General features: G+C 57.9%; 6 protein-coding genes across 6 annotated transcripts; 4 read left to right on the top strand and 2 right to left on the bottom strand.

Annotated features, from left to right (window-relative positions):
* Positions 1-19: 19 nt before the first annotated feature.
* SLS55_000475 (uncharacterized protein) lies at positions 20-2402 on the top strand (the record flags this gene model as incomplete). Its single annotated transcript, XM_066771986.1, has 2 exons — positions 20-526; positions 582-2402. The coding sequence occupies 2 exons, from the start codon at positions 20-22 to the stop codon at positions 2400-2402; spliced, it is 2328 nt and encodes a 775-aa protein (XP_066637265.1).
* A 1945-nt stretch (positions 2403-4347) lies between these two features.
* On the top strand, positions 4348-6126 carry slp1 (WD repeat-containing protein slp1; the record flags this gene model as incomplete). The annotated part of the gene is made up of 1 exon (XM_066771985.1): positions 4348-6126. The coding sequence occupies one exon, from the start codon at positions 4348-4350 to the stop codon at positions 6124-6126; it is 1779 nt and encodes a 592-aa protein (XP_066637264.1).
* Positions 6127-6689: 563 nt separating this feature from the next.
* On the top strand, positions 6690-8502 carry SLS55_000473 (uncharacterized protein; the record flags this gene model as incomplete). Its single annotated transcript, XM_066771984.1, has 2 exons — positions 6690-6705; positions 7031-8502. 2 exons carry the CDS (start codon positions 6690-6692, stop codon positions 8500-8502), a joined length of 1488 nt encoding a protein of 495 aa, XP_066637263.1.
* A 2236-nt stretch (positions 8503-10738) lies between these two features.
* Positions 10739-13293, bottom strand: SLS55_000472 (uncharacterized protein; the record flags this gene model as incomplete). The annotated part of the gene is made up of 6 exons (XM_066771983.1): positions 10739-10897; positions 10949-11070; positions 11128-11239; positions 11289-12579; positions 12648-12784; positions 12841-13293. The coding sequence occupies 6 exons, from the start codon at positions 13291-13293 to the stop codon at positions 10739-10741; spliced, it is 2274 nt and encodes a 757-aa protein (XP_066637262.1).
* Positions 13294-14298: 1005 nt separating this feature from the next.
* SLS55_000471 (uncharacterized protein) lies at positions 14299-15250 on the bottom strand (the record flags this gene model as incomplete). The annotated part of the gene is made up of 5 exons (XM_066771982.1): positions 14299-14418; positions 14511-14702; positions 14881-15100; positions 15158-15166; positions 15216-15250. 5 exons carry the CDS (start codon positions 15248-15250, stop codon positions 14299-14301), a joined length of 576 nt encoding a protein of 191 aa, XP_066637261.1.
* Positions 15251-15628: 378 nt separating this feature from the next.
* SLS55_000470 (uncharacterized protein) lies at positions 15629-17003 on the top strand (the record flags this gene model as incomplete). Its single annotated transcript, XM_066771981.1, has 5 exons — positions 15629-15848; positions 15948-16028; positions 16084-16343; positions 16400-16895; positions 16951-17003. The coding sequence occupies 5 exons, from the start codon at positions 15629-15631 to the stop codon at positions 17001-17003; spliced, it is 1110 nt and encodes a 369-aa protein (XP_066637260.1).
* Positions 17004-19614: the final 2611 nt, after the last annotated feature.

The following is a 19614-nucleotide window of genomic DNA, read 5'->3' as shown; positions in this document are numbered from 1 at the left end:
TTCGGCTAAGGAGGTTACTATGGGCGACGACACCGCTCGCATCCTGCACTTCGAGCCGCCGCCCACCAAGGTGACGCGGGTGCGCCCGCAGCTATCATGCATTCCGTGCCGCCAAGGCAAGCTCAAATGCAACCGCCAGCATCCGGCCTGCGACCAGTGTGTGAAGCGTTCGCGCGAGCCTCACTGCACCTATGTGCCGCCCCCGCCCAAGGACCGCACGCGCAAGGCCAAGGACATGCGCGGCCGCATCCGCCACCTCGAGAGCCTCGTTGTCGATCTGATGAACGGCAAGGACCCCCGCACGCTAGCCCTCAACCCTCAGGACCCTCAGCAATCCTCCTCGCGCCGTCTGCCTACTCCCGATCAGCCCTCTCCTGAACACCCTACCGCCTCCGACGGCCCGAAGACGCACTCTAGCTCCGGCGACGACGATCTCAGCTTCCCTAGCGCTTTCGGCGCCCTAAAGATCAGCGATGAGGAAACCACCTACATGGGCGGCTCCCACTGGATGGCCGTCTTGAACGATGTAAGCCTCCCTACACGTGCCCGAGGGCCCGAGCGCGAGGCTAATTTGCCAACAGATCAAAGAAGTGAAGAGCTTCCTGGCGCTCGAGGAAGAAGAAGAGCAGGAGTCGGAGAAGCCCGAGAGCGAGGTTGACTCCGAGCTCCCCCACCGCTACACCCTCATCGTCGGCTCGCCCAAGCCATTGAGCAAGAAAGAACTCCTGCAGAATTTGCCCCCGAAGGCCGACGTCGACAGGCTTGTGTTCCACTACCTTCGAGGTGGAGATCCAACCTCAATCATGTTCCATGAGCCGTCGTTCCGGCTCGAGTATGAGCGGCACTGGCAGAACCCGTCGGCGGCGCCAGCCATCTGGATTGCCCTCATATACGGCATTCTATGTCTGTCCTCCATCTTCTCTTTACGCGTGCCGGCCAGCGGAATGCATCATCAATCGCCAGAAGCAGTCTTCAAGCAGGCGGCGCGATACCACGATCTCTGTGCATCTGCCGCAGTGCTCGGAGACTTTTCCAGACCGAAGCCGTGGTCGTTGGAGACGGTGATGCTCTATGCCGCAGCGGAATTCCTTTCCGGCAGTGGGGGTGGAGGGAATCCAACCGATGTTTGGCACATCTTCGGGACCGTCATTCGGATAGCCCTGAGAATGGGTTATCACAGAGATCCGAGCCACTATGGCATCAGTCCGTTCCATGGAGAGATGCGAAGACGGACTTGGTACCTCATTTACGGATTGGATGTTCTCCTGGGCTTCTCTCTGGGCATGCCTTCGATAGCTCGAGGATTCCAAAGTGACACAAGGTTGCCCCGAAACCTACACAGTGAAGACCTGTCGCCAGACATGACGGACTTGCCACCGGAGAGGCCTGACTCTGAGCTGACCATCATTTTGTACACGATTGAAAAGGCAAAGCTCCTCTCTGTCTTTGCCCCTGCAGCTGATGCGGCACACTCGGTCACACCGCCAACCTACCCCGAGATCATGGATCTAGACCAAAAACTGGAAGAAATCCACTCGGAAATGCCATTGGCTTATAAAATGAAGCCTTTGGAGGAATCGGGGGGTGAGACGCCAGAGGTCATCATGAACCGGTTGAACTTGGAACTCCTGTATCAAAAAACGCGCTGTGTTCTGCACCGCACGTATTTGGCGAAGGCGCACCATGATCCCCGTTATGAGCATTCGAGAAAAGCGTGCCTGGAGGCTTCTTTGGCACTGCTTCAGCTTCAGGCCATGATCTTCCAGGCATGCCAACCAGGAGGTCTTTTGGTGCGCTGTCGTTGGTATTACGGATCTTTGACAAGCCACGACTTCCTCCTCGCCGCCATGTTACTTTGCCTGGAGATCAACTTGAATCGCGAAAAGAAGATCCAAGATCCGGAAAGCTATTGCGAGGGGCCGTTCTCGTGTCTAGATATGTTCGGGGCTCTGGAGAACGCGACACACATCTGGGATTCTTACGGTGACAACTTGATTGATGCAAGTGACACCAAAAAAGCTGCCAGAGCTTTCCGTCACATCCTGGCCAAGTTGAAGGCAACTCCGGCAGAGTTTGGTATGCAGGAGGAATGCGGAGACGCGAAGATGCCTCCACAATGTATGTACCCGAGTCGAGATCGTTGTACGAGCAGCCTGTTAACGCGTGCAGTCGCTACACTTCCTCAGCAGTACAGTCAGCCTCCCGTCGTCCCATCCAACGACACTCGGATGACATACTTGCCTACGCAGACAGCAGCACCAGTAGTCACACAAGGATACAGCGTAGCTCCTGTCGATCCTCTTCCCCTCGAAGGCATGTTGGAGATGCCACCGTTTGATATAAACTGGGTGAGTTGGCAATTTGTCCCATCTTTCTGGGGGTATGTCACTGACAGGGGGTAGGATGTGTGGGATAAGAGTGTACTTCCCTACGATGAGTACATGCAACATGAACCGCAACAGTGGCCGGTCCCTCAGCAGCCTCCCAGTATGGGCGGTCCATCGGCCTATCCTCCCGGATATCACCCAAATGTGGCATACCCGTACCAGCATCAATAGCAACGTGAGGGCTCCTGGGGAAATGCGGCACAGGATTGAGCTTCAGTCCGTGAAGATCTTTGCGGGACCGGGATAGCCCGCTGCATCACCCTTGCGTCATGACGAGATAGCTCATCAAATTGGGCCTTCCTTGTCCGAGTTTTGAGGACCAACTCTTGAGCCTGGACTGGTTGTCGCCTACGCGAGTGTTCCTTGGGCAGGTCTTTCGTTGTTCAACTCCGAGCTCCTTTCGGCCTTTGCCGTTGCAACTGAGGATCTCAACTCCACGAGAAATGACACGTTGAAGATTGTCCATCCACGAGATTTCCTTTTGGAGAGATTGTCGGCTGGCTGGGTGGGCTGTACTTTTCCGGCTGGAACCAGCGCCCAATCGGCGCAGGCCATATCGCGAATACCAAACCAGAAACTCTCCATGAGGTGCAGAGGGAATTTGTCCTTAAGAGATATATGTGGGCGTCGTCAACTCCAACCGATGTCGCTCACGGTCCTCGAAAAAGCTGATTGGGGCCCTCAACGCCTATACCTCGCGGCAGTCGTCTCTCGTGATTGGTGACGACGGACAGTCCTCTCCATCTCGTTTGCTTTGGACGTGTCCAGGGCAGCGCCAAACACCACACCGTGGAAGCTGGACTCTTGGTGCATGGCGGCTTTGTTGTGCGAAGGAGGAGGAAGGGGACTTGAACTGGCAACACATGTAATCTTCCATATACGGCTGTATGTACATAGCTGCAATATTAGGGATCTCCGGGATTTGAAGGGGTTGGTGGGTTGCGACAACAGGCTGGGTTGCGGGACCGTGACAACTCCAGCGTGGGCGAGTGCAGCAGCTGTGCTTTATATGGTTTTCCTCGACGTCCCACCGGCATGGCTCAAATCACCGAGAGAAGCCGAGCATGACGAGGCTGGGCTCAAACAAGCTTTGGACAAGAGCTAGCTCAGCATTAACACGACTCCCGTAAGAGGTTGGTCATCTACTCCCGGCACGGCCTGTGCGCAGTCGGCCATGCAGAGCATTGTCCGCACATGGTGGGATCCGACGACTGACAATCGCATCCTATATCGGCGAGACAACGACGATTTTGCCCGTTGCAGGGCGTCTGCATGGTGCCTGTTGGCACGGGTGGGTAGAGAGTGGGCGGCAGCGGCAACCCACACGGCGGAATGGCCGAAGGGGTTGCCTCCCCCTTGGCCGGGGTCGGCTCCCAGAACCACACCGTTGGCGCTCGTGACGTCCGCCCCGCCGGTAAGTAGCGCAGTCTTTTCGCAACGACGATTGCAAGGTGGAACAGCGACGGTGCAAAGTGCGAAACAGGAAAACGCGCAGTGATGAAGCACTTGTCCGGATGTAAAGGCAGCATATAGGGCCGAGGGTTGAGCTAGCTGCATGCGCCTTTTTGCAGCATTGGCTACAGCGCCGGCGTCAGCGTGCGGCGCGGCAGGTGCAACCGTCCCAGCGCACTCGACATTCCTCGCATTCGCTTTCATTGCGAAGTTCTACGAGGATGAAGGCGCATGCGGAGGTTCTTCCTGCTTGGTGCGCACGTGACCTCTGTCATCGGGCCGCGCTTGCCCGCGCGACCGTCGATGCAGGGGCCAGTCGGCGTTGCTGCGCCAACTGCCAAACAGAGTTCCCTAAAGGGCGAAATAAAAACGTCCGCCGTCGCTCGCCCTCTCCCACCACCATCCAACTGTTACCTTTCAAACTCCTCCCTGCATCATTGAGCGTTTGCATTCTCACATCAGCATACCACAAACACCAAAACTTATCCGATTTACCACCTAATCCGCCATGGCCTGTCCCCTGGTTATGAGCTCACCCTCTACTCCGGTTGGCATCAAGAGACAGACCCGCGCCCGCAACGATTCGCCCCAGACCCCCATCCGCAAGCTGGTCTTGCAAGAAGACAAACACGAGTCCATCCATATCCCCTCGCCGCTTGCCTCGTCGTCGCGGAGCCGCCAGACGTCCAACGTCCCCAAGTCCAACATCGCTCGCGACTCCCCCAAGAGCAAGAAGATTGACCTTGGCATATCCGACTTCGTGCTTACGGGATCCGGCAACCCCACCCCGGCCTCTACTACTACTGGCAAGAAGAACAAAAAGCCCTCTTCGTCCGTCAAGTCGCGCCCGCAGAAGTCGACCCTCCGCGTGCCTCGCAACCCCACCGACCGCTTCATCCCCCAGCGCCTCACCACCGAGGCCATCGACAACGTCAACGTAGCGAGGATATCCAAGCGTGGGGAGAACAGTCGCCCAGCCTCGAGGGAGAGCACCACCGAGGGCTCCGCCGTGCTGGCCTCTGCTGCCAACGACCTCAACATCTTCGGTTCCAGCGCGACAGACGACGACCTGACCCAGGCTCTGGGCCGCGTTAACTTAGACGACGAAGACGAGGAAGAGACCGTCAAGAAGCCTTCGCCCAGGACCGTCGCTTACCAGGACTCTCTTGCTCAAGCCTGCGACATGAACATCGGCTCGCGCATCCTCGAGTTCAAGCCCGCTGCTCCGCAGTCTACCAAGCCTGTGGATCTGCGTGCCCAGTACAACCGGCCTCTCAAGTCGGTCGGCGGCCAGCTTCGCCGTCGCATTGCCTCAGCCCCCGAAAAGGTCCTCGATGCCCCCAGCATCGTTGACGACTACTACCTCAACCTTCTTGATTGGTCCGCCGGCAACCAGGTTGCTGTGGCTCTCGAGCGCGCTGTCTACATTTGGTCTGCCGACTCTGGCTCGGTCAGCTCCCTCTTCGAGACTGCAGACGACACGTACGTCACTTCAGTCAAGTGGAGCGGTGATGGCGCCTACGTTGCTGCAGGCCTCGACAATGGCGAGGTCCAAATTTGGGACGTTGAGGATGGAACTAAGCTCCGCAGCATGCACGGCCACCAGTCGCGCGTCGGTGTCATGGGTTGGAACAAGCACCTCCTGTCTACCGGTGATCGTTCTGGTCTCATCATCAACCACGATGTTCGCGTCGCTGATCACAATGTCGCCGAACTGACAGGCCACAGCCATGAGGTCTGCGGCCTAGAGTGGCGCTCGGACGGCCAGATGCTTGCGAGCGGTGGCAACGACAACCTCGTCAACATCTGGGACGCCCGTAGCTTGAACGACCCCAAGCACACCAAGACCAACCACCACGCCGCCGTCAAGGCCCTTGCTTGGTGCCCTTGGCAGCTGAACCTTCTCGCTACCGGCGGCGGATCCAACGACAGGCAGATTCACTTCTGGAACTCAACCACTGGCGCTCGTCTGAACTCCATCGACACGGGTAGCCAGGTCACCAGCATCAGGTGGGCGACTCACTACAAGGAGCTCGTCAGCACCGGTGGGTTCCCCAACAACGCGCTCTCAGTCTGGTCTTACCCTACCTTGGTCAAGAACATTGAGATTCCGGCTCACGAGCAGCGCATCCTGTTCAGCTGCCTCAGCCCCGACGGCCAGACGCTGGCTACCGCATCGGCTGACGAGAACCTCAAGTTCTGGAAGCTTTTTGAGAAGAAGGCCGGCACTTCGGTCATGTCTGCCAAGCCGCGTGCCCTTACTGCTCCCTCCACTCAGATCCGCTAATGTGTGAGGCTGGATCAGCCGTTGACAATTACTAACCCACAGCATTATGACAAGATACCATTCATGATCTCGGGTTGGGAGGCATGGCGTCTGGACTGGGATCTCGTGTCTTAGCGATCTGGTTGCTGGCGGATTAGGCGTTTTCTTTGCAATTCTTCTTGGGCACTGCTTTGCAGTGGCATTGATCTGCCGGGCTGGAAACTTGTGCTATGGGTAGCGATAGCTGGACTAATAAACCCTACATAGCAGTGCTAATAGAGATGCCCTGTGGGCTTTTATTAAACCTGGGCGTAACCAGTACACATGTGATTGCCTTATGCGGACTGGCGCGGCCGCCGATAAGATAAATTCGCCGAAGTTCGGGCGCTGGCAGCGGTTCGTCGACGACACGCGCGCGCATCAACACGCCCGAGCGCAGCTCAAGCTTGCTTCCTCTACTACATACCCCACCCCTCACCCGCCACAATGCTAACCGGTAAGCTACTTCTCCTAGAGTCGCGCTGCCCATGCTAACGTCTCTGTGTGAGCAATAGGCGAGCAGTTGCTGGAGCAGGCCGCCAAAGATGGCTCCATGGTTGCGTAAGTCCACCCGCCAGCCTCGAGCTTCCTTACCCGTCGTATGCACACGCTGACACCTGCTACAGGAGCGAGTGGCCGCGCGCCCTTGAAATAGTTCTGTCGAGGCTTGATCACGTATGCGCCGCCACCAGCTCGACCCCATGACCTGTTTTTCCTCTTGCAAACCCGCAATTCGCGCAGCCCGCTTACCATCGAATCTCTATATAGATCGTTTCCAACGAATTTCCCACCCCCACAATCCCGCCGCCTACCATCGTTGAGCGAGAACGCTCGGTGACTCCCAGTAGACCGCCGCCTCCCCCCGACCGAATTTTACGGAGTCAAGTCGCGGCCGCGGACAAGGAGAACGCGCCGCCCACCAGCAGTAGCAACACCGCCGCCAACGCTCCCAATGCCGCCGCGAAAACCACACCCTCCCCCGGTCCTTCCACACAAGCGCTGTCTCCCTCCGGCTCGCACGACGCCAACGTCACCACTTCTCTCACCGCCGCAGGCGCAGGCGGTACCGGCACTACTGGCGGCGACACCAACGAGGCCAATAGTGCATCTTCTTCCACGTCTTCTGGCGCAGCAACGCCATCAACAACATCGTCATCGTCGTCGTCGCTGCCGCCAGAGCTGGCGGGCCTGCATGCGTCGATCACAGGGGCGCTGCGGAAGCAGTTCGGACAGGAGCCACCACACACGGTGCAGCGGCTGGCGGAGCTGGTACTGTACCCGCAGGCACACTACCGGTATCTGCCACCGTACCTGCGCGCCCTGGACCGTGTGGTCAGCGTGAGCAGCGCGACAACGGTGTTCCCGCTGCCGCAGGCGGCGGTGCCGGCGAGCACGGGCATCCTGAACGGCATCACGCCAACGAGCAGCGCAACGCCGTCCGCAATTTCCCCGTCCGCCGCTGCCCTCGGTAGCGATGAGAGCTTGGGCGGGGCGCTGCTGACGCCAATTCCGTGGTTGCAGAATCGCGGTGGTGCTGGCAGCGGCGGATCGTCATCTGGCAACGCGAACGGAAACAACAACAGCGAGCTCGTTAGCGAGAGCACGGAGATGGTGGACGGACCGAACGGCGCGGGTCGCATCGAGACGGTGTCGGTCGTCAACGGCGCGCTGAGCACGACGACCTCGTCTGCGCCGCCGAGTGCCGGTGCCGCGCCCGCTCCGACAGCAGGAGGCCCATCCGCAGGTACTACAACAACCGCGACCACCGAAGAGAGCTTGAGGGAGGCGGGCGCGGTGACGCAGGGCGAGCTGCTGCGGCAGGAGCAGGAAGCCGGCGTCGTGCCCGTCGGGCAGAGCAATCCCAGACGGGCACTGCTACCCGGCTACGCCGCCGCCGCCGCCGCCGCAGCTGCGGCAAGTGGCAGTGGTGAGCAAAACGAAGGCGAGGAGACATCGGCGGCAGACGAGGAGAAGCAGCATGACGAGCTTCCCCATGCGAGAGGTCCGGAGGAGGTGGGTGCCGAAGACGTGGGCCCTCAGCAGCAGGGAAGCACTGGTGGGGGGATCAATCTGGAAGCCGCTGTGGGGAGGGCGCCGGTCGCTACCACGGCCAAGAAAGACGACGGAGAGGCAGGCGAGGAGGACGATAGCAAGAAGTCTAAGCCCGAGCAGCCTGTGAGCCCGGAAGCGGAGATGAAAGACGTTGATGACGCCGAGCAGAAGGAAGCAAACGACAAGTCTGGCGATAAGAAGGCAGCTACGGACGCGGGTGCGAAGGACGCTAAGGAAGCAGAAAAGAGCTCAGCGGAGGAAAAGAAGGATGATGGGAACAAGTCGGACACAGAGATGACGGATTGATGATGTTGGAGACAGGGGGACGGAGAATTCGGGTTTCTATGATCTCCCGGCGTTCGGAGAGCGGGCGTTGATGGGAAAGGGGCGCGTCGCAGTTCTTGGTTATTCACCGTAGATCGGGGGTTTTGTTTCTTTCCCCATTCGATAGCGGGCATGCATGCTTTCGATTCGGGTCCAAAAAGACAAAATAAATGAGATGGGAAGGGACGGGCAGTATCTTGCGAGTATTTGGTTAATGTCAAACAAGTACGGTGCAATCATGGTCGCATTGCCATCCCGTGTACCCGTTTCATTCGCAAGCTAAAAAGGCGGGATGGCTTCACCAATCCCTTCTTCTCCGACTTTCTCACTTCAAGTGGGCTGATGTACTCTGCTTGGGGTCGACAGCGGGTCTTATCAACAGTAACGAGCGGCATATTCTTTGTTCTTCATCCTCATTCACGACGGCATCGATGCAGGCAGTAATGGCACACAGGTCTTTTCTTTGCGAATGAAAGAGGAGGCGATGGAAGATATCATCTTGTGAACGTGTTGGAATTTGAAATCCACTCAGAGCAGCAAACGAGCCGAATATACAGATGAAGTACGAATGCGAGCGATACCCGGGCCTCGAAAATGTAAAGGCAAGAAACGAAGAAAAGGGGCTCGAAGACAGAGAAAAGGTACAGAGCGTGCAAAAGCAAAGTGCAAGAAAGACCCGAACGTTCGAACCCTTCTCGCCCGTACATGCGTTCGCTCCCAACAATTGCGCCCCACCAGACACACGCTGTACAGTACAAAGCACTCAGCACATCGCCATGCTCACGCAGCAAAAAATATAAGGCCAACAACGGCAACATAGAAAACTGTTCCATATAAAGATGACAGCGAGCGCACGGGTAATAATCAACCGCTGGTGAGAAACGAGAAGACAAAAGGTCGAGCTCCCGGCGACTGGCATATGTGAATGAAGGTAAACAGCACACCACAACAGAGTTGATACTCTGAACACCCATTTGCCAGACTAGGACGCTGCACACCACCGAAGAAGGAAAGGATGAATAGGACCAAACAGGCTCCAAACAACCCTCATAACCAGATCCCGTTCTCTCCACCAGACCGGATGAATTTCCCTCGACGTTGTATGTAACCACGAAGCTGCCGTTCGTGGGTGGGTAGGGAGAGAGGCCTCGAAGGGAGAACGCAATCTTCCCAAGGTCCTCTCAACGGGTCAGCCCGCCAGATATCTCTCATAGGTGACATATCTCCCGCCACAGTCACACCTTAATCTCACTCCATCCGTCATCTTTGCCCTTCGCCACTTCCGCCATTCACGCAACTTGCAGTCATCCACCCACCGTCTTGCGTGCATGCAATCGGCTGCAGTCAGGACTGTTTTGGGAGGATGATTGGATCGGATGAAATCGGTGCAAACAGAAAAAGAAGTTCGAAGAGGACCCGTCTCCTCGGTGCTTGCGGAGTGAAAAGCGTGGTATAGATTAGAGTCGATTTTAAGAAGTGACTTGACGACTTGGTAAAGGAAAACATAACGAATAACACCAAACAACAGTTTCAACAGATACTGCAATAGCAAAGACAAGAAGAAAACGGGAAAATTGTTGCAGACCTCTCCATCCGACCCATTCCACCCAACACGCAACGCGCCCCCCTTTCTACCGACTACCAGAAAGAGAAGACACCAAAACAAGACAGCAGTATAGTGAGGAAAGTTTCGACATGCGTCCGAAGTCGGAAAGAATTTTTGGGGGAATATTGAAAAGTGAGACTTGACGCCGTCACGCAAGTAACGAAAAGTTTAGATACCAGATGCACCACCCGTTCGCGTACCCGCCAGCCTAAGCGCAAGATCAGGAAATGACACAAGGAATTTAAGGTTGATATCGAAAGGAATCGTCCACAGTAGTGACTGCTCATGGAGAGAAGCGCAGTCTATCCGTTGCGGTGTTTGTGTGCACGGATGTACTGTGCAAGGAAGGATGACATGTCTGTAACTGAAAATAATGCACAATTGCTGCGTGCTCCAACCGAAGAATGCTAAGACGGTCAATCGCCCTGCGCATGCTGCGCGCAAGACTGGCAACCCCAGCGTCCTTCTCGAATGTCTATCTCCGAGAAAGTCGAAAAGTGCTCAGAGAAAAGGGAGCGAGAAGAGAGGACTATCGCGGACAAAAATCTAAATGTCGACAGGAATCCTGCTTGGAAAACTCGTGAGGTCGGATACTCGACGTCGATGTCGTAATCATAGTGCGTCTGCTTCAACTCCGTCATTGAGGAAGGCCTGGTCGAAACTGAAGGCGGTGGGACCACCATCGTCAGTGTGCAAGAAGGTATCGAAATCGAAGTTTTCGAGGACGTCGCCGCTGTCGATTGGACCGAAGTCTAGGTTGAAAGCGCCGTTCTGGAGAGCAATTAGAATCGCGAGAGTACAAGCCAAAGAGGAGACACGTACCGTGTCGTTGCCAAGGTCTCCGAAAGGAGCACTTGCGTTGGGATCCATTTGGGGCTGAGCAGGCACCTGGGGAGGCTGGTTCGCGGGCGGGGCAGGTTGCTGCTGAGGGTTGGGTTGTTGAGCTGTTGCAGACGGGTTACTAATCGATTTCTTTTGTTGCATTGGCATTGATGGCGTACTAGGCGTGGGTGTCGGTGGAGGATTCTCGGCGTCCGAGGCCGGAGTAGCACCCGCTGTTGAACCCTTCTTGTTTCCGGCGTTGCCGGCAGTTTGCGGTTTGGACGGGGCATTCTACGACGGATTAGCTCACGCAGATACAGTCCAAACGCAGCATTCTAACCTTCTTGTCGTCCTTCTTCTTGTTCTTGGGGTTCGCCTTGTTAGCTTGCGAAGGGGTCGGAGGTTGGTTCTGAGGCTGTGCGGGAGAAGATGGTTGCGTCCGGCCATTCTCGTTGCCAACGGCGGGAGCCGGCGGCGGGGGCATCTGCTGGTTCCGCTGTTGGGGAGTTCCCATAGGCGGCGGCTGTTGCTGACCCGGCTGCATGCCCTGGCCCGGTGGCGGCCCTCCTTGTTGCTGGCCCTGCTGCATCATCTGGGGCGGTCCACCTTGAGGCCACATGCCTCCGTTCGGCATCCGGCCACCGTTACGAGCGATCATCTCCATTTGCTGCTGCTGCGGCATCTGCTGGAACCCGGGATGTGAGCTTGGCGGTCTCATCATGCCGTTTGCCATCTGTCCTTGATAGAACTGTGGCATGCCAGGCGGCATCTGGTTGGGATCGAAACCGTTCGGCAGTGGAGAGCTCCTATTCTGCGGCATCGATCCATCCGGCATCGGCGAGCCAGGCAGGCCAGCCTGGTTCAGCTTCGGGGTACCACGCTTCATCTGATCGCTGGGGTTCGGCGAGGGACCAGCCCTGCTACCCTGGGGTGACATTGCTGGCGGGAACCCGGGCTGACCGACTGGGCCAGAGGCGGGATGTTGGGTAATGTTGTCCTGCTCCTGGCGTGCCATTAGGAGGCGCTTCTTGTTCTGTTGCTCCAAGAGCATCAATTGCATCTGGTAGTCCTGCAGCGCATGGTTGCCGCCGGGCTGTTGGCCGGGAGCGCCTGGCTGCATACGGGCGTTAGCATTGCCCTGGAAGAAGTCTTGCGAGCCATCCGCGCCTTGCTGAGCCATGGGGGAGTTTTGCATTCCGGCGTTGTTCATTTCCTTTGCCAATTGTTGGTTATTCAAGGCTGCTTTATGCTGCAAGGCAAGATTTTGAGCATATACCTGTAGACCCTTTGCCTGCACATTGGGATTCTGCCCCTGGAATGCATTGAACTGCTGCGGCGTCATGTTATTCGGGTCGATGCCATTTGCCATGAGCATCTGGCCAGCCTGGGCTGCAGAGGTTGCACCCATTTGCTGCGGCTGCATTCCCTGGCTTCTTCCGCCAGGGCCCATCTGCTGGCCGTTGAACCCGTTCTCAAGACGTGGACGCTTGTTCGGCGATGGCGCGTTCTCGGCCGAGCCGGGCGACTGCGGACGTTGGTTCATGTCCATCTGCGACCCGTCCCGCTGCATCTGCTGATTCTGCATCATTTGCTGCTGTTGGTTCTTCATCTGCTGAAGCTGCTGTGCGTTCCTACACCACAGTGAAAAGAGCCGTCAGTAACCGTACCGCCAGGCCGAGGCATCTCTGAGCCCACATACATTGGTCCGCGGTTCTGCATCATCCTCATCTGCATCTCCTTGGTATTGGCCGGCATGCCCATCATGCCCCTATACGGTTGCGGGTTATTTGTCATCATGAGGCGCTGCTGGCTTTCCTGCCTCAATTGGGCTTGTTGCTGCGAGCGTTATCAGCAATGCGGCGAGCGCGGGAGGGGTACTCGGAACAACAAACCCTGGTGTGAGCCAAATACTGCAGCTGCGCTGAGCCCGGCTTCGAGCGCTGGCGCTGCGCGTTGAAGATGTCCCAGAACTGGTGCCACCAGTCGAACAGGAAGGAGTTCTCGGAGGGGTCGATAGGCACGGCGGCGGGAGGGAGGTCGTCGGGGCGTTTGTGCACGTCGTCCTTGTTATCAGTGTCCATGTCGTCCACGCCATTCACGTCGCGTCGACCACCTGGACTCGGCTTTGCGGGAGCCCCGATGTTGATGACAAGCGCATCCTTGACCTGGCGGGCGAGTTCCCAGTGGTGGTTCTTGAGGAAGTAGTCGTAGATGTATGTATTCAGCATGGTTTGCGGATCCATAGAGTTTCGCGCGCCACCGGCCTGCATCAGCGGTGTGCCTCCGACAGGACCACCTTGCTGCTGCTGCATTGCGGCCATATTGGCCTGCTGCTGGTTCATCATGAGCGGCGTCGGGCTGTGGGGAGCGCGGATGCGCGGTCAAGAGCGTCTGGATCCCTTCGCGGCCGTGGGTGTGGGACTGCGGGGGTGAATGCAACGAACCCGCCTCAGGAGATGGGCGTGCTGTGCTCCAGCATGAGCGGGCGCGGCCTTGATCGTCGCGGCGGTCGTGCGATGCAGCGGCGTGAAGGCGAGGTCGGCGCTCCGGGTGCGGACGGCCGAGGTGACGACGGCGTCGGCGAGTGCTGGGGGCGCGTTGGGCTCGCGGCGTTGGGCGGTCGCAGGGCGCAGGCGTGCGATCACTCAAGGTGCGCGTGGGTGATGGTGTTGGACGGGAGTCGGAGAGGCGCGGTGGGTGCTGAGTATCCTGATTCTGCTGCGCGCAATCAAATGGCGTCGCTAGCGAGGCGGCGACGTGTTACAGCAGACGGCGGGAGGGAGCGGCCGCGAAAGTAAAGATTTGCACGATGGCCACGCAGGGTATCAGCAGCGCAAGGCCGGGTAAGGAATTGCAGGTCGAGGTGTGCGAGCTTAGCGGTTGGGGGGGCGCGCCTTCATGGCCCTCCAGGCGCTGTCGATTGGGTGCGCACATAATCACGAGGCACCACGCATCCAGCCCAGCCACTTGCAACGCAGCGTCACCACCGCCGAAACAGCCTTTGGAAACACACACATCACACTGCTCGCATCCGCAAACATACCCTGTATCGTTCTGAACGCTATTCTATGAGTTCCGCTCAAATCACGTGACTCCGCCGCCGGTGGCCTCTCCTCCCGCCCTCTCCGCAGCGGCCAGGGGGTGGCGATCAGGGTATAGCACTCATAGTATATTTAGATGAACCTCTCCACCAAACGCCGTATGCACGCCCCACCGCGTCCGCCGCGTTCGCCGCTTGCTATGTCGCTCGCGACCTGCGTCCTCGCTGCACGCCCACCAGACTCTGCAGCGCCCGGTTGCACCGTTGACCGGGCTCCTCTAGGCTGGTCTTGGCGCTTTGCTCCGCCCGCTTACTCATCATCGGGCGGCAGCTCATCCTCAATAAATCGGACAAGAGTGATGCGCATCTCTGTCGTGTCGTTTCCTCGGAGCACGTCGGTGATGAAATGTACCTCAACTTGCATTTGGACCTAGGATGCAGCTTAGCGATGGCGTGATCTCCCTGGCGTGAAGCGCCCTTGACTTTGAGGACGTTGGAGACCCGGAGGCAAAATTTACTAACCATTTCTAATGCTCCCCGCAGAACTCCGCAAAGGATGTTCGAGTACCAGAGCTCATCCTGTGCACGACCATCATCCGGCAGCTCCACAAAGTCTGCCAGAGGGTTCTCATCGAATATCAGAGAGAACTGCTTGCTATCGCTGGTCCAGTTGGTGATTGTCGGGGTGATGTTAAGGAAGATCTTGAAGCCGACCTGTCCAAGATTGCCTATTAGTATAACACTGCCTCTGAGTTGGAAGTTTGGAGATTTTCAGGCTGGGCTAAACAATCTGCTCGGGTGATACAGCTGCTACACGAGGCTACCATAGCTTCATCGGGTACTAGCTACGGAACTTGGCTGGGCAAAGAGCGAAGCGCAGCTATACTCGTACCTTGGATATCATCTCAGCAACTTCACGGAAGCTTGAGCACGAGGTGGTATTGGACTTTGCAAGGAAGTCCTCGATCAGGCGCAGGCCAATGTTGTAACCCATCTTATCCAGCTGCCGGTTGACTTCGACATAATCGCTGTCGAAATCCTTGCAAAGCTGCGCGACGATCGTTCCGTAGGTAAGGGTGACTAGTTCGGCGTTGACCTTGTCGACGCGGGTTCTCGTAGGTGTTAGAAACGGTGGACGTTGCGCTACGCTCGAGAAGCTTGCTACTTACTTCCAAACCCTAGATTAAGTTAGCTTTTGCATACGCGGGGACTGGGCGGGGGACTCACTCCTCGCCCAGGCGGGCGGCTTTGGTGGAAGCCATAGCACTCCTGGACACAGACGGTGCGCCCGGTCCTCAGTCACAGCGAGATGAGGTAGGTCGGGGCGGGCGCATCAAACTGCCCCAACCGGACAAGGCGACGATCCGGGTGAGCGGGATGCGCAGAGGGGGATATGAAGGTAGTTGGTTGAATTTCCGACTGAGGAATCGCGGGTGGTCTGGGGTACGGTGACGCAGCCGCCCGAGGCCTCAGGAGCTCGTCGGCCCGGCCGCGTTCGACGCGCGCCGTGTGCTTTAGCGCGGGGATCGCCGCTGTGGGCCGTAAACTTTGAGAAGCACTGCCATCACCATCTCAGCCGCCGTCTTCGACTTCGACCCCCGCACTCGACCGCCCACCGCACGCCGAACATCATCGCGACCATGTCCTCTGAAAAGCGCCCAGCCGCCGACTCCTTCGGCTCCAATCAGCTCGTCAAGAGGCAGCGCTCCGACAACGACCTGGGCAACGAAGTCGCCATCACGAATAGCTCCGCACAGAATGGCGCCCTCATTCAAGCTGTACGTCTCACCTCCGACAACTTTGTATTCCTTGCCCTTGAGCTAAGGCGAGAAGAAAGGCGAACCATGGCTGATTGTGTAGGTGCCGCGCACGAGTGGGCTGCAAGCTCCTATCATGGAGCTCACAGGTATTTCTACCCCACACGGTTGTCCCCGCGTGCTCTAACACTTAATTTCCCAGGACATTCCGGCGAAGTGTTTGCGACGAGGTTTGACCCGACCGGCCAACACATAGCCTCTGGCTCAATGGATCGGAACATCCGTAGGTACACCAACAGTCGGCCTGCATTTGCACTGTGGCTGAGATGAATCAACAGTCTTGTGGAGGACGTACGGCCAATGCGAAAACTATGGCATTTTGAGCGGACACAAGGGCGCTATCTTGGACCTCCACTGGTCGCGCGACTCTCGCGTTATCTATTCGGCCTCGGCAGACATGATGCTTGCTAGTTGGGATCTTGAGACTGGTCAGAGGATACGCAGGCACTTGGGGCACGAAGAGGTCATCAATTGCATGGACGTGAGCAAGCGTGGTGAAGAGATGCTTGTCAGCGGCTCAGACGATGGGTACATTGGGGTAAGCTGGGAGACGCAGTCTTGTCAGTGGAGTGCCGAAGTATTGACATTGCGCAGATTTGGGATCCGAGACAAAAGGAGGCGGTCGACTACATCGAGACTGAATTTCCCGTGACCGCCGTGGCCTTGGCAGAAGCTGGTAACGAGCTCTACTCCGGCGGCATAGACAACGATATCAAGGTGTGGGACATGCGCAAGAAGGCCGTCGCATACTCGCTGCTGGGACACACCGACACCATCACATCCCTGCAAGTTTCTCCAGACTCGCAGACGCTCCTTTCCAACTCGCACGACTCCACTGTTCGCACATGGGATATCCGGCCGTTTGCTCCCACCGATCGCCACCTCAAGACGTACGACGGAGCTCCGACAGGCATGGAGAAAAATCTGCTGAAGGCGAGCTGGGACCCCAAGGGCCAGAAGATTGCTGCTGGAAGTGGTGATCGCACGGTTGTGGTATGGGACGCGAACACTGGCAGGCTTCTCTACAAGCTGCCAGGTCACAAGGGAGCGGTCAACGATGTGCGCTTTTCGCCGCGTGACGAGCCGATCGGTAAGAGTAGCCATTGCCTGAATTGCGGGGGCACCAAAATCGCTAACATGCGCAGTCGTATCTGGTTCATCGGACGGTATGCTGCTTGTGGGGGAGCTTGGCAAGTGAGGACAGCTACCGCGTTAGGCTAGCGGGATTGATTTGAGGCCATTCGTGTCACAGGAGCAGACCTTTCGTGCTGCAAAATCAAGCAGCTACCAAGAAGTCTCGCGACGCCTGGGCCGCGACTGAACAAGACAAACGCGCAGAAACGCGCGGTTCGACATGGGCGACAGGGCGCGAAGGCAGACCAGAGCCGCAGAGGCTCTCGCGACATAGAGGCTGCGGCGGCGGGCAGCGAGGTGCAGATAGCAATTTAAAGCACAGCCGGGCAAATTGCGGCAAAGGTGGCAGTTCGTTCGGCGTTGCGGGGGCTAGCGGCGGTTTGGTGTTCGCAGCAGCCGGCGGAGCTCCGAAGTGATAGGCCACGATAGGCCGTGGGCGGTTGGCGCCGCGTCTGGCTGAAGATCCCCGTCGTGTCGGGCGTTTCAGCATCGCAACCTGAATCCCCATCGAGCACCACGCATCGCGGCCAGGATGAACCTGATACAATGGCCCGGCCCTGGCATCTCATGCGCCACCAAGCCCTTGCGGCCTTGGTGCGACCGCAACGGGCTGTTTGGCAACGCCGCTCTTAACCTCGACTCATTGGCGCCTCGGGCTCCTCAGTTTCGCCTTCCCCTTCGTCGCTGCGCTCTTGTGGCCCCACGGGCTCTTTCTTTTGTCCTTCGCTCAGTCTTTCTGCGCGCGCCATCCACTGGCTGCGCCCGTGTTTGCCTGGAGCCCTCTCCTCCACGTCTGACCCACACGCCCGCAGCGCTGCTAACCTTAACCCTCGCGCCACAGCCAATCACTCGCCGGCCTGCATGTGTACTCTCTTTTTGACTACGGACCGGTTCCAGTCATTGGCCTCTCAGCGAACGAAGTTGCCCAGCGTCCACGAGCCTGGGGAACCGCGCCTATCGGCCTGCCCCGAGCTCTGCGTCTCTGGCGCCGCTGTGGACGGAAACACCCCACGTGTCTGGCGTCGAAAGTGAACCATTAATAATTCCGCCCGCCTCTGCACGACCCGCCGGTTGTCGATATACCTACCTCAGGCCGCCCGTAAAGAACGTTCGTGAGCTGGCTCTCGTGGGGACTCGACGCGCAACCACCCACAAAGCTCGCAGGTCGACTTCAAGATGCCTGTCCCTTTCCACTTTCCTTTTCAATTCTCTCTTTTCAACCGCGGCGCTGCGCAGCCTCAGGAAGAGCCGGCAGCTCCGCAAACCCCGCCAAATCCTCCTTCTCTCACGTCGTCGCTGTCGTCTGCGTCGTCGCTCTCTGGCGCATCTTCCACGCCGTCGACCATCTCTGACGTCCAGTCCCAAGTCCGCTCATTATTACAAGGGGGAAGTTCCATATACGCCGCTTCGCCAACACTCTCGGACCGCAGTACTCCAAAACCACCCAGCTTTGTGGGCTTTCGCCGTGGCCTCTCCCCGCCAGGAAGCATTTCGCCAGGTGGTGGTTTTGCAAGGGATTTCACTGAATCTCAGACTCCTCTGCACTACCAATATCCCGCCGGCCCTTACCGCCCAGCGGCACTTTCCAGCCCACAGCATGATGTCCTGGTGCCGCCTCCAGCAGCCTACACTCGGGACTCGTCACTGCACGACGCCGTAGACCCAGAAACGGCGCAGCTTGCCAGTCTCGTCAATGAGAGGGCAAAGAAGAGGCAGCAAAGGGCATGGGTGAGGAGGCGCAATTCGCGGAGGACAAGAAGCGGGCGCGGAAGCTCCCGCGGAAGCTCCCGCGGCGGATGGGGTGTCTCTAGCACCCCAGTGAGGAAGAAGGCGATGCTGGTTTTTGGCAGCGGGCTGTTCCTTTCCGGGATCTTGACAACCTGTAGGTTCCCGCGCTCTGCCTCCCGTGTACTTGCATTGACTCTTGGCAGACCTTTCGATCGCTCTCACTCGTCCCCATACCGGTCAGGAAGTGCACGTACTCTTCATTCTTATCATCCTCAGCACTACAATCCTTTTTTGCCATTCGCTGGTTCGGCTGTGCATGTTGTCATTCGGTCTGCAGCGCGGAGACGATCGACCAAGAATACCGGAAATGGCTGGTCCGGATGGCTATCAACCTGAGAGGCCGATACGCGTACACATGGCGCGCGACGAGGAACTCGGGGAAGAGGAGGATGATGATGATCGCAGCCCGAATGGTGCTATGGATCCTGAGAAGGAAATCCTCAAGGCGCCGCCGCCCGCTTACGGCCTCTGGCGATGCAGCGTGGTAAGTGCATTGTTCGCAAGCACGACAACGAGAGATTCAAATCTAACTTGTCATGCGAACAGCCTATCAACCCAGATCTGCTTTACTGGCAACGCGTCGACGGCGGCATGCATCCGCTCCGTCAGAACCCGGCGTCTTCCAGCCCAATCAACGCAAACGCGCAACCGAACGAGCTCTTGGATCCTTTCCAAACTCCGAATTTGGGTTATGATGATTATCAGCAGCAGCATCAACAGGAGGGCGGCCTTCACCCGAACAGGGAAGGTGGTGAGCAGGTGCCAAGGCCACCGAGCTACGTGTCTGACGACGGCGTGCGGTATGTGGTGGAGGCCGCTCCGCGGCCAGTCGCGCCGCCAGCGCACGTCGAAGACACTCTGAGCGACGTGCATCCTGCTTACAGAGG

The sequence above is a fragment of the Diplodia seriata genome (assembly GCF_021436955.1).
Source record: "Diplodia seriata strain FDS-637 chromosome Unknown scaffold_1, whole genome shotgun sequence".
Classification (NCBI taxonomy): domain Eukaryota; kingdom Fungi; phylum Ascomycota; class Dothideomycetes; order Botryosphaeriales; family Botryosphaeriaceae; genus Diplodia; species Diplodia seriata.
This window is presented reverse-complemented; position numbering and strand designations above follow the sequence as displayed.